Source organism: Planococcus citri, chromosome 4 (assembly GCF_950023065.1).
Source record: "Planococcus citri chromosome 4, ihPlaCitr1.1, whole genome shotgun sequence".
Taxonomy (NCBI): domain Eukaryota; kingdom Metazoa; phylum Arthropoda; class Insecta; order Hemiptera; family Pseudococcidae; genus Planococcus; species Planococcus citri.
In genome coordinates this window covers 43,283,616-43,296,927 of record NC_088680.1, presented here as the reverse complement: position 1 = coordinate 43,296,927, position 13,312 = coordinate 43,283,616, and the positions used below count along the sequence as shown (strand labels likewise).

The 13,312-nt window shown below is 33.8% G+C and overlaps 3 protein-coding genes across 5 annotated transcripts in view; 2 read left to right on the top strand and 1 right to left on the bottom strand.

The window, feature by feature from the left end:
• The first annotated feature begins 23 nt into the window (after positions 1 to 23).
• ste14 (isoprenylcysteine carboxylmethyltransferase ste14) lies at positions 24 to 2,268 on the top strand. The gene is made up of 5 exons (XM_065362412.1): positions 24 to 511; positions 595 to 686; positions 949 to 1,118; positions 1,199 to 1,416; positions 1,484 to 2,268. The coding sequence occupies exons 1-5, from the start codon at positions 314 to 316 to the stop codon at positions 1,661 to 1,663; spliced, it is 858 nt and encodes a 285-aa protein (XP_065218484.1). The 5' UTR covers positions 24 to 313; the 3' UTR covers positions 1,664 to 2,268.
• Positions 2,269 to 2,752: 484 nt separating this feature from the next.
• Positions 2,753 to 12,610, top strand: Ack-like (activated Cdc42 kinase-like). Of its 2 annotated transcripts, XM_065362397.1 has the most exons (21): positions 2,757 to 2,933; positions 3,010 to 3,101; positions 3,173 to 3,310; positions 3,394 to 3,588; positions 3,663 to 3,812; positions 3,885 to 4,174; positions 4,243 to 4,402; positions 4,479 to 4,595; positions 4,710 to 4,816; positions 4,893 to 5,029; positions 5,108 to 5,250; positions 5,341 to 5,485; positions 5,560 to 5,690; positions 5,804 to 6,025; positions 6,109 to 6,360; positions 8,492 to 8,706; positions 8,791 to 8,855; positions 9,885 to 10,037; positions 10,122 to 10,194; positions 10,273 to 10,660; positions 10,737 to 12,610. In XM_065362397.1, the coding sequence occupies exons 2-21, from the start codon at positions 3,012 to 3,014 to the stop codon at positions 10,947 to 10,949; spliced, it is 3,384 nt and encodes a 1,127-aa protein (XP_065218469.1). In that variant the 5' UTR covers positions 2,757 to 2,933; positions 3,010 to 3,011; the 3' UTR covers positions 10,950 to 12,610. The 2 variants fall into 2 exon arrangements, with proteins under 2 accessions (XP_065218470.1, XP_065218469.1); XM_065362398.1 differs by lacking the exons at positions 8,492 to 8,706; positions 8,791 to 8,855; positions 9,885 to 10,037; ... (1 more) ...; positions 10,273 to 10,660; positions 10,737 to 12,610 and adding an exon at positions 6,589 to 8,104 and having other exon boundaries at positions 2,753 to 2,933.
• SNF4Agamma (SNF4/AMP-activated protein kinase gamma subunit) overlaps positions 11,897 to 13,312 on the bottom strand; it is a 224,026-nt gene continuing 222,610 nt past the window's right edge. For both annotated transcript variants that reach the window (XM_065362399.1, XM_065362400.1), the window contains one exon: positions 11,897 to 13,278. The gene's annotated coding sequence lies outside the window, so the exon portion shown is untranslated. The remainder of the gene's footprint in view (positions 13,279 to 13,312) is intronic.

The window sequence follows — 13,312 nt, the reverse complement described above, 5'->3', positions numbered from 1 at the left end:
TCTTTTCTCTTTATTCGTAATAAATTATGTTTTTATCTGTGACCTGGTTTGTGTTGATTGGAAGGTTGGAGGGACGCGGGACGCAGAAGGCTATGTGATAAGCTGTTGGACTTGAAATTTCGATTTTCGAATTCAAATTTGAAGTTCAATTACTGTGCTTTTGAGTGAAATTTTCAAATTATTTAACTAAATCCAAGTACATTTAATGGTGTACTTTCTGCTAATTTATTCTGAGATAGTGAAACCTATGTGTTAGAAGTTCTTGCTTCAGATTTTCATTCTACGACCCCACGTATCTTTGAAATGATTCAGAATGAAAATCATTTACGAGGGATTACTCAGTTTGTATTCATTCTTAAATATAATAATCCTGTCCGTTTTTCTCATCATAACTTCAAAAATTGTATTTTCCGCTTATCCAATATGGCTAATATGCATTGTATCAATCCTTTTCGCTTACCTTCTTGTCAACGTAGTGTATTGCATTTCTGGCCGGAAAGGTTATTTATCGGTAAGTAAATAGGTATTTAAATCATGTTGATAAAAGGAAATTATGAAATATTGTGTTTTACTAAGTAAGATGTTCATTCTTAGGTGTCAATAAGAGCTAGTTTTCTTGGAGCTGTGTTCTCTACCGGATTATGTGTTAGCTATTTGGGTGATAGAAATTTGAGCATTTTTGGATGGTGAGTATGCATATATCGTATTAAAATTAACTATCGAGTAATGCTAGGCAGATATATAATTTGAATATATTTAACTATCGTCATCATTAATTTGCCCATCTGTATTTACATTTGTAAGAACTTTCCAACTTTTGTTATGAGCATTTCTTCTGTTCTATACGCAAATCTACTGATGGTAGCGGAGTTCTGAATAAATATTTGTATCAAGATGTTATGTGTTATGTTGGACGATTTTTGTTAATTGAATGCATGTATTCGATAGGTACATGTGCGTGCTTTCCTTTTTCCATTATTCGGAATACTTGGCCATTGCAGTTACCAATCCAAAGACTCTAACCACCGATGCATTCATGTTAAACCACAGTCTTGCGTATAAAACAGCAGCATGCGTAAGCTGGTTGGAATTCTTCTTGGAATATTATTTTTATCGAGGTTTGTATTTAATTTTACGTCTTTTTGTCAATTTTTATTTGTGTATTGATGATTCATCGATTACGTGTAATAATTTTCAGATCTAAAAGATCATTATTACATCAGTATAATCGGTTTGCTGCTGTGTATTTGCGGAGAAATCGTACGCAAATTATCTATGATTACCGCCAGTACGAATTTCAATCACATAGTACAAACAGTCAAACATCGTGATCATATCTTGATCACTCATGGAATTTATGGTCTTTGCCGACATCCCAGCTACGTAGGATGGTTTTATTGGTCCATTGGCACTCAAGTAAGTTGAAGCCATTTTGAGAATTCTCAATGTTTGACTTGAATTTCAAAAAACAATTTTTTTACAGATAGTTCTAGTCAATCCCATTTGTATCGTCGTTTATGCTGTTGCGAGCTGGACATTTTTCAATGGTAGGATCATTGTTGAAGAAGAATCATTGATCAACTTTTTTGGTGAAGAATACATTAATTATAAGTCAAAAGTTCCTTCTGGGTTACCATTCATCAAAGGAATTTCCCTGGACTGATGGTGAATTTTTCGTTAATTTTTTCCAAGCTCCTCTCGAACGCAGATTTTAAAATCAAAATGATGATTGTTTTTATTGGCACAAAAATCTGAATTGTGTTGTGTGTATTATCTTCATTAATGTCAGATCATATGTTGTAATTTGACATTACTTTCTAAGCCGTTCGTTTAAATATCACTTGTGACTTGAGTTTAACTCGAGTGTTAGGAAAAAGAAATGCTATGTTTATGAAATATGATTTTGACGCTGATTATTTTTTTTGAAAGGGAGGAATACCCCTTAAATATTAAGATTCTTCATCATATACTTCTTTCTCATTGATGAAATTTAGTGTTACCTATATTGTTTTTTTAGTATACTAATTACTTTTGTTTTTAATACCTCCAAACTCAAACGTTAAGAAACTATTAATGTAAGAATGTGATGATTTTATTTGTATTTTTTCTTTTAATTTACTGTACATTCGTGTTTTTAATTTCTATCCTCGAAATAATACTTTCGTGTACTCTCAACAATTTTGAACATTTTTCATTGACTGAGTAATTTAAAATGAATAATACGTACTTATGTAAATAACGAATCAATTAATAAACGGTGTAACTGGTGGTCTGGTGATAATTTCTCATGATGTATCATTTTGTGTATCGACGTTCTCATTGCTTATGAATAATTGATGATGAATTGTCCATGAGTGCCATTCCGAGTTATAGTAAAGCGAAAGCCCTATTGGGTAGGACAGTGATGAGAGTTGACTGTTGAGCAATGTTGGATAGGTTTGAGTTCACCGTCAGCAAAACTCAAAACAGAAAAATTGAAATTACAAAATCTTTGAGCATAAAATTTGAGCAAGAGCAAAATACAAAATTTTGAAATATTTGATTTTTTTGGCGAAAAAAAACGAAAAGTGAAACTTTTACATCTGAATGACGTCTTAAGAACAACCAATCACGTCACAGATATTGTTAATATTGTTAAACTCGTCATCTGATTGGATAGTAAAAACAGTGTTGCATTTCAATTTTCATCAAAATATCAGGTAATTTTTAACGCATGTGTTTGGAACACTTGAACAGACGTCATCAACAATAATAATTTTTTTTTTTACTATTCAAAATATTTCAAACTTCACTTCACTCAAATATTATCGTTGCTTTTTTAATATATTTATGATTTATTTATGTAGTAAATTACTGTAAAATACTCATTGCGTAGTTCCTTTAAACGTTCACACGTCGTAATGCTTTGACATCGTAAATCCTCAATCAATAAAGTAAGTAATTGTTTCCGATTTTCTGATTCATTTTACGAAGCTTCAAACTTATCAACTCGGTTTTTTTGTTCGGTAGATATGTCACATACTAAAGGACCCGGATTGTACGAATTTTTAATCGAAGCCGAACTGCAACAGTATTATTCCGGTCTGAAAAATGACTTGAAAGTGAGTACCACAAACATTCGTATATTCTTAGAACACTACATGACCTAGTATTTATTCTACTTAATCAATAGGTACAAAATGTCGCTCATCTTAAATACGTAGCAGAACAGGACCTCGATCAGTTGGGAATGACGAAACCAGAGATCAGAAGGCTGAAAAAATTCTACCTCAAACACTTTCCTCAAAATTATTTCGCCAAATTTAAAAAAGTCAGTATCAGAACGAAAACGATTTGTAAACACGAAGCTTTTGATACGATTGTTGTATTATTGGAATTATTTGTGTTCCGTAGATGATCCTATCGAAGGAAGAGAAAGATAGTTGGGATTTGATGATACCAGAAGATAACGGATTAGATAGTAAACCTCCAGTCAGGGTACCTAACAAACATATCATTCCTGCTGATTCAATATTGGTTAATAAAGAACTCGGTACTGGAGAATTTGGGGTTGTTCAACAAGGTGTATGGACTAATGAAGGAGAACGAGTAAGAATTCTCCAAATGGTTCTATAGCGAGTTACTTTGTGTATTTAGATTAATACTCGAATGTTCGATTTTAGATTCAAGTAGCCATAAAATGTTTAAGCAGAGAAAGAATGCAAAGTAATCCGATAGAGTTTTTGAAAGAAGCTGCCATTATGCATTCTATAGATCATGAACATATCGTACGACTTTACGGAGTGGTACTGGATACAAATGCGTTAATGCTGGTCAGTATGATGCAGCTTGTAGTATATTGTGTAATAATCGTACGAATTTAAGCAAATGGATATTGTTTTCAGGTTACCGAATTAGCACCGCTTAGATCTCTACTAGAGTGCTTAAAAGAACCATCGCTTAGATCAAGTTTTCCTGTACTAACTTTGTGTGACTTCTCTATTCAAATTTGCGACGGAATGCAGTACCTTGAGACGAAACGATTGATACACAGAGATTTAGCTGCTCGAAACATACTGGTATTTTCGAAAAATAAGGTGAAAATTTCTGATTTTGGATTATCTAGAGCTCTAGGCGTCGGTAAAGATTACTATCAGACTAATTTCAACGTGAATCTCAAATTACCCATTGCTTGGTGAGTGCATCTCAAAGTAAATCTCTCGTTTAAAAAAAAATGGTCGATTAATCAAATTCCTATTCTAGGTGCGCTCCGGAGTGTATTAGTTATTTGAGATTTACTTCGGCTTCCGATGTATGGGCATATGGAGTTACATTGTGGGAAATGTTCAGTTATGGGTTCCAACCTTGGGCTGCTCTAACCGGTCATCAAATTTTAGAGGCTATCGACGAGCCAAACTTTCAGGTATTATATCCTTTTTCTTTCTGAATATCAAGTTTCCAATTACCCTGATTTTCGATTTTTTCCCCCACTATTGTAGAGATTAGAGCATCCTGAATGTTGCCCGAAAGAGTATTACAGCCTGATGCTGAAATGTTGGCAACACGATCCGAATAAAAGGCCTAGATTTTCTGATCTGATGACATTATTACCAGAGGTATGTTTTGAAAATATTCTCTACGTGAATTCCGAATACTCAACGGTTTTCATATTTACCAAATAGAGCTAAATTGTTTGTAAACAATGTAACGTGATTAATGATTATTTACAGTGTAAACCCGAACAAGTCCAAGCTATTCAAGATTCCGTTGACGAACGTATGAAAAGAGATCAATTACCATACAGAGTAGGAGACGTGATAACGGTTCTAAATAAATCGTAAGCGTAATATGTTTATCCTTCTCACATTACAGTTCAGCGAATGAGTATTTTAATCTAAATACATTATTCTTAGACCCGTTGCTTCCATACCGAATTGCTGGAAAGGTGTTCTAAATAACGGAAAATCCGGATTATTCAATCCTGCTCATACGGTCGCGTATATTGGATCTAATTTACCGTCTAATAAACCTGGAGAATTTGTACGAGGAGGTTAGAGACATTGTTCTGATTTTTTCTATCATTTGTTCGATTATAGAAATTCCAATTCGCATGATTTTTTTTCTACAGAAAGTAAAATATACGCTTCGAGAAGAAGTAAACTGAGACCGGAGATGATATCACGACCTCAAGGTGAACTTAAACATACTGGTCATGTGGGTTTAGACGGAGCATATTTTGGAGATATTTCGTTCCTTGGATCTGGAACGAAAGTAAGCTGAATTTCTCTGATTTTGGTTCAGCTTCGAATTGTAAGCTACGTTTGATTTTTCGTTCATAATGGTCATCATAATTTTTTTCAGTATAATCATTTACCTCATCAAATTGTGACGCCATATAAGCCACAAGATGACTGTACAAATTCAACTGAACCTTCCACGCCATCGAAAATATTCTCTGATCGTGCGCCTTTGTTATCTCCAGAGAAAGGAAAATCTACTCATAGTAGTGAGTTGAAAAATTCGACCATGCTCAATCAAATAAGAAATAATTTACTTATTTATAATTTTTTACTTGTGCAGGTAATATTTGGTTGGATTACGAAAGTATCAGGGCACCTTGCAATTCAGCTTCGAAATGTGGCAAATTAACTGATCACGAATATCATGAAATCGGTAATGAAGAACTGAACGCTGAAAGCCCTAGATTTGAGGTACGATGGTCGCAAAAATAATTTAAATTATTTGTGTACTTTGAGCGATTTTTAATGGAGCAGAATGTTGAAATATGTTCTAAAAACATCTGTTGCTTTTTTTTTTTTTATAGAAAACATTCGATTTTGGGCCCAGCCTGTTGGATGAGATGGATGCTATGTTTAAAACATTAGGTTCGGAGAAGAACAACTCGATGGTGGCTGGTGTGAGTAATTATGCCTCTTCACCTCCTCCGTCACCTCTGGATGCCGATATAAATAAACGTAACGAATTGAGAGAGATAGCCGCTTCTGTGGCAGCCACGATGCACAAAGGGAAGAAAAAACAAGCTATGGTAATTCTCTTATCATTTCCAATCATCTATGATCTATCATTATGCATCATTCAACCGGTAATATCTCATCACCGTTATCGCAGGTGAAACCGATATCAGCTGCTGACGAAAAAACCCTAGATTCAGCTATAGCGATGGCCAATGAACTAGCAGCTAGATCCCTGAACGATTTGGACAGTAAATCGCATCAATTACCCGATTCTCCGGTCACTCCTGTGTCACCAAATAAACGTAAATTCTCATTCCGGTTCCCAACTCCGGTGACCGGACATTCTTCATCACGACCGGAGGGGAAAACATTCTCCGATGAAGCTGCCTCGATACCCGACATACAGGTTTGTGTGAAAATAGGTATAGTGTATTTTGCTTTAGACTAAGCTCTAGAAAAAATCGCTTAAGCGGTTATAATTTTATTATTCGCATATTTAATTTAATTTTTTCTCCTCTCCTTCGCCATCTTCCACGTGATTTTTATTGGCGTATTGTTTATATTTTGATTTGCGAACGTTTTACGTTGCGTTTTATTCTCTATTTACGCTTTGAATTTTGATTTGCGTACGTAGTCATTTCGTAGTAGTTTAGCTTCGCTGCCATCGTGTTGTAGCGTAGAATCGTTGAAAGAATCGACTCCGTTTCGTATTCCGCCTTGGGATCGTCCTTCGACCGAGTTTTGTTTCGCTAGATCGCACGCCATCTTAACCAAACACCATCCAACGCTGTATTCGGTCAACGAACACGATAGACTGAACGGTAACGTGGTCGAAGACACGTGTAGTCGTTCGAGTCTAGCGGGAGAATCGTCTTCATTGCCTCGACCCTCGATTCGGGGTCATTATTCTACTCTGCATCGATACGTCAAACAGAACTTGGACGCTGTATCGAATCTATCGAATAGCGTCGACCTGGCGTGCGATTCTGAGCCGGAGTTCAGTCGCGTTTCTGAAATCAGCAAAGAGGGAATGTCGGTATCGAGTTACGATTGGGTTTTTCGTAGTCCCAAATGCCCGTCGAACGCGTCGTCTGAAACTTTAATCGATGAAAACTCGTCGTTGTCTGATAAAGATATGGTTCTCGCAACCAAACCGTTTACTTCTTCGGCGTCGTTTCCGAATTCGCCGAGGAAATGCGCCAAAAGAGTCAGAAGCAGTAAATCGATCCCGATGAGGAGAATCGAGTATCAATGTAGTTCCTCAGAATCCGAATACGAGACTGCTCATTGTCGTACTAGCTCGTATAATTCGGGATCTTCCAGAGGCTCTACGTCCAAGTACACGATGCCTAGAGGCAGTTCCTCCTCCGATGATGATTTCGCTCAAATTATGAAAGCTTTCATGAAATAGGTTCTCTAGATGTCGATTCTGTCGTTTTTTTTCGTTTTCTTATCCTTTTTCTTGAAGCAATGTCGAAGACTGAATCTGTATTTATTTTATTATCGCTTTATTTTGTGTAAACATCCATTTGTGATTATGAGGCATTTATGTGAATGACTGAATAATTTCGTGAATTATTTTTTGTACTTTTATGTTACTTTTTTTCTAAAGGTCTTGTTCGAAATTTTATACATTGATTATTGATCCAATCGGTTGCATTTAATTTTCGATTTATTGATTCTGTTTAATTTTTCAATTTCGTGATTTTCGAATTCATGGTTCCAAATAATTTTATCTGCAGCAATTGGCTTAGAGTGATTTTTTTTATCATTTATAATCGATTGAATTTCTAGTAGATCGATTTTTGATCAATCGATCTACGTTTGACTGACAAATTTGTGATATCCAGATTGGATTCAGATCGAATTAATTTGTACTTGATTAAATTTTCCATCCATTTCGAAACAATTTTTATAATTTTGTACTAAAACACGATACGTTGTTTATTTTTATTTTTTCTTCTGAGAATTCACAAAGAAAAATTATTTTTGAAGTATTGAACAATTTTTTAATCTGTAATTCGATCCTTTGCTTGATAAGACTAGTTGAAATAATAATTAAAACCCAAAATGAATTATTAACGTAGACTATAAGAATAATAGTTTAAATTATAGCACAATTAAATCTATGTTAATAAGCACGCTTTCGTTTCCAGTTTTTGGAATAATTCGCGACACCAGTCCCAATACTTTTATAAAGTCTTTTAGAAACATGAAGAAATGTTGCGAGTCTCTCATGATCTGGCCTTTAATTTGCAGATGCGATGAGACTAATTATACTTTAATATTTACTAAATGTAGCTCAATTTATTTTACATACGTTAATTAGAAATGTACGAATATATAACTTAGGTATCTAGAATGTAGTTGATATGGTTTTTTTTAGCTTGTTTTTATTTAAAAGCTTTTTTTATTTGGTTTTGTTTTCCGTTTCCTTTACTGATTTGGCTGATTTTTATCGTTCCTGTATTCCTCTTGTACCGGGAATTCTCCCGCGATTTCCGTATTATCTCCTTTTGCGGTGTTGATCATTATAGGGATGTTTAAGCGAAGAAGCCAAGGTCGCTTATAACGCTTTGATCGAGCAACCAGCTGTATCTAACGCGGTGGTAATGACTCATGTGCCACCTGTAATGGAAACAGTGAGCCCATTGAAGATGTTGAAAGCTGTGCCGGTAATTCGATCTAAATCTAGAGCTAATAAGAATCAGGTCGCATGTGCTGCTGATCAAGCTACCAGTTCGACGTCCAAGTAAGATTTTTTTCAAGTTGGTGTTTTTTTTCTTTCGAAACTGTTCTTAAAGGTGATCATTAAAAGCGAGCATACTTGTTTCAGTGATGTGATGGGAGATGACACGTGTCCTGAGAAGTCTACATCGGAGATGTCTGCGTTGGAGAAAGGTTAGTTGGAGAAAATGTGTTTCTGAATGGCTCGGGCAAAAAGTTCCGGAATTGAACGACTGATATTGATTGATTTCCTTGAAATAATGTTCTCAGAGTTTTTGAAAATTTCACAAAAAGATCTAGTTATTTAACCATGGTGATTTTCCTCTTGACTCAGATTTCAATTTTTATGACATATGATTTTGAAATTACTGAACCTACAAATTAAGATTTTAGATCACATGGGCATGTTTTCTGAAAATTTTTGAAGAATATCGAGCCTAAAATTGAGTCAATTTTTTAGATTTGATTGAAATTTTTGATTTTTTTCCCTGAAAATTTAACCCATTTAGCAAATTATGAAAATCCTTGAAAATCATGAACCAATTTGGACTCGATAATCTTCAAAAATGCTCAAAAAAAATGTCGATTGAAATTTTCAATTTTTCATCAAAATTTGAACCCATTTTGATAGGTCACGTGACACTTTTTCAAAAATCCCGAAAATGATTACTCAATTTTAGGCTCAAAATTATACAAAAACATTCAAAAATTGTTTTCGTGGAAATATTTGAATTTCTCCCAAAATTGCAACCTAATTTGACAGGTCACAAGTCACTTTTTCAAAAATTCCATAAATTATGACCCAATTTCAAAATTAAAAATTTTTTCAAAAATGCTCAAAAATATTTTCGTTGAAATATTTGAATTTCTTACGAAATTGCAACCTATTTTGATAGATCACATGATATTTTTTTAAAAATCCCATTTTGACCGAATTCCAAAATCAAAAATTTTTCAAAAATGCTCAAAAATATTTTCGTTGAAATATTTGAATTTTTTACGAAATTTCAATCCATTTCAATAGGTTGCATGATACTTTTTCAAAAATCCAAAAAATGATAACCCAATATTTTGGAATCAGAAAATTCTCAAAAATGCTCAAAAACATTTTTTATTGAAATACATCTTTGAATTGATACAGTCACTGAAATTTATCCGTTGAAAGGCACAACTACGAATCTTATTTTTTTTATCATTTTACAGTTGATGGTTGTAACGCGATTCCTTTACCACCACGAGACCGAAGTAAACCTTTGAACGTGGCGAAACCCAGACATCAGAGGAAACATCCGTTGATTATTCCAGGAGGTGAGCAGAGGTTGCTAGATAAAGTAAACATAACGGAAAATGAAAATGGTAAGTGTAATTCTGCACAGAACATTTTATATGTGAAGATGCTTAACAAATTAATTGATAAATTCTTCAAATTTTCTTCTCCAGCTAACGTTTTTCCTGGCGCAGAACTAATCAACTCGGAATCTTCGGAATTTCCGGTATCGACGTCTAAATTCAAGTAAGTCACTGAAAAAAAACACGTACCATGTGTATTGAACTAGATGAAAAATATTTTCAATTTTTTTTCACAAATTAGCGAGCCCGTCGACGACAGCTTCGATCAAAGAATCGCCTCCGAGCTAGACGCGTTGGATAATTTACAACTAGAGCAATCCTCCGGTTCGACTCAAGGCTGTGATATATTCTCGGTGAAAAGCGTGACCGAAAGCAACGGACCCGACGTTATGATCTGTTCTACACCTAAAAAACCCACCACATTGACGATTGTCCCAACCGAAAGTGCCATTTCGACAGAAAATTTCACGCCGTTCGATACACCGGTATCATGCGAAGATCTAGTCGACTTGAACGAAGGCGATAAGACTCCGGTCATCGCTGCCCATGCTCCTGAGAGAAAAACCAGCGTGGATAAAGGAACGAATAGCGATAAAGTTAGAATCATGGAGAAAGTTTTAGGACCCAGGGTGATCATTTTAAATGACAGGTTGTCTCGTTTTTGAATTTTATTATCATTATTATCATTTTATTTGTCTTTGATAGGTATCCGGAGAACAATGCGTAAGTGCTTTGAATATCACCGATTGGGACGTTCATCGAGCCATAAAATTAGCCAGATTAGAATCCCTTCTATCAAACGATCCACGTACAAGAAACGTCACCGATAAGGTTACCAACATATCAGCCTTAGAAGCGATGAACTGGGATGTCGCCAAAGCAGCTACTCTAATTATTAATAATCTCAAAGCAACCTGATCCTATAATACGAAATGTACTTCTCATTCAAGGTGTCATTTTATTAATACATAATAGAGAAAAAAATAATGCCAGTTCCTAAAGGACGAACTTTTCGCGTTTGTGCTATTTTAACATTAATGGTGCTTATCGTTGTTAGTATAATATTAACGCGTTTAGCATAATTATCCTTAATATCCCCCCTCGCGCCACTCGCAGCTATTGGCTCGAAAGCTCAAGCTACTCCTTAAGTATTACCATTAGAGTATTATTTCTTTGTTGAGTTTATAATCGCTAAGTTATCTCGCTTGTTGATCTGGTATTGATGGCTAAATACCAAAGATGAAAAGAAGCGCCGCTTTACTCTTTCGTGTACGTAAATTAATACGCATATTACTTTTTTTTTTTTTTTGCGAATGGCTGCATTTTCATTATACTTACTGAGTAAGTTTTAATCAAATCATACAGTATTATTTATAAAGGATCTTTGATGTTGTTCGCATTAATAATTAAGTTATATTTTTGATTTTTCTCCCCTTTTTTCTTTATTTTTTTTTTTTTACGAATATTATTTATTGTATAATGGTACTCGGTTGTGTACATCGAATCAAAAAAAATCTATATTTACCTGATTCTTATTTTCAAACACTTGTGTTCAAAGGTAAACTGAGATGTTTTTATTTTTGATATTCGAATATTATCGTTTTGGTAATTTTATACTAATATTATATTATTATTATTTTTTTATTAATTCGGTGGTTGTTCAGCGTACATTATTATGGTTGTGTTCATTAACATCGTATTAAACGTTTATTCTAATGTGTTCTGTGTTTTTTGATTTTTTGAAATTTTAGTCTTTTAGGCATAAGAAGGGTCATCGGAGGGGTTTTTACATCATTTTTAGTATTGGTTTGACCTAAATATCGATGTTTTTGAGATGAAGATTTCAAATTAAGAAACACACTAAATAAGTAAACAAGTATATTTTTAAAAATTGCAAAATAATTTTTGTACTTTAAGAAAAAAAATCGCAATTAGGTACATAACATTTAAAAGGAAATATAAATATAAAATAAAATTAAAATAATCGTATAAGTAAAAAAAAAAAAGAAAGAAAAAAAGAAAAAACAACAATAACAGTAATAATACATTTCACTTTAAAACTTACACGATACCAAATAAGAACGGTAAAAAGATAACGACATTAAAATTACTTGTTATAAATAATATAAATTAATATATTGCATTAAAAATTATAATCTCGTTCATCGCTACGCTGCTTTCCCTGGCATATGAAAAAAAAATATTTGCTTCAAAATGCAAAACTTTTACACGATGCGTCGAATTAATCCTGTATAATTTTTTATTTAAAAGAACACAAATTCCTCTCTTAATGACTTTTCGCATTCTAATCGAAAAAAAAACAATAAATAATTGGGGATATATTACGGTAACTACCATTCTGCTGTTCAACGGTCGATTTGGGTACACGAAAAAAAAATCTGTATCAAAGGCTCGACAATAAGGAAGACTGAGCCGGTACAAAAACAAAGACTAGAACAACAGATTCGACATTTTGCACTTGTAAAAATAATATTAAAAAAAAAAAATTATACAAATTGACGAGAAAAAGTACTCCGCTAAAAAAGGGGAAATTCGCCTGGTAACGTGATAAACTGACCTTGTCTACGACATGGTAACGCCATACGCGGGGCAAGGGCAACTCGCAAAATTGAACGAAAAATTTACAAAAAGAATCACATTGCGCAATCAAACCGATTGTTAGTCAAATCTGAGCAATAAATTACATACAAAAATTCTAGGAGAAAATTCGAGGCATCTAGACACACATCGACAAAATTTGAAATAAATATTTTGTACTGCGTAGGTACGTTTTTCTAATCATACGAATTACGAAACTCTTTTTTCTTTTAACAACACGTAGGTACGTGAATCTCGCTCGGAGTCTTCTGTTGTTTCGTTGAACAGGAACATGAACACATTTTAGTATAACAAACCAAAGATACAGCCTCGTTATGCACGAACGCTTTCACAATTTTTTTTTCAATATATTGAGCTTTAAGCTGGCGAGCTTATATAACTTACGTTTTGCTCGTTTGTTTTTTCTCAAAAAGTTCTTCTTCAGTAAAATAGATACAATCTTATACAATGAAAATTAGGAAAATCTTTTACCACAGTTAAATACTATAGGCAAAAATATCACCGTTTTGAAGACAGATAAAATAAAAATTATTTCAACATATCACAATTAATATATTAAACTATTCCAATACTTCGTTTTAAAAAAGAATTACAGTATCCAACGAGTAAATCTTGAGACCTCCTGCATCTGGAAATTGGTACATAAATAATTATTCAAAAGA

Bases quoted from the DNA above. Each gene is read 5' to 3' on its own strand.
- Ack-like (XM_065362397.1), top strand. From the start codon at position 3,012: ATGTCACATACTAAAGGACCCGGATTGTACGAATTTTTAATCGAAGCC. The intron at 8,707-8,790 runs GTAAGATTTTTT...TACTTGTTTCAG, and splicing joins GCTACCAGTTCGACGTCCAA to TGATGTGATGGGAGATGACA. The intron at 10,661-10,736 runs GTGATCATTTTA...TGTCTTTGATAG, and splicing joins AGAAAGTTTTAGGACCCAGG to GTATCCGGAGAACAATGCGT.
- ste14 (XM_065362412.1), top strand. From the start codon at position 314: ATGAAAATCATTTACGAGGGATTACTCAGTTTGTATTCATTCTTAAAT. The intron at 687-948 runs GTGAGTATGCAT...TGTATTCGATAG, and splicing joins AATTTGAGCATTTTTGGATG to GTACATGTGCGTGCTTTCCT. The intron at 1,119-1,198 runs GTTTGTATTTAA...AATAATTTTCAG, and splicing joins GGAATATTATTTTTATCGAG to ATCTAAAAGATCATTATTAC.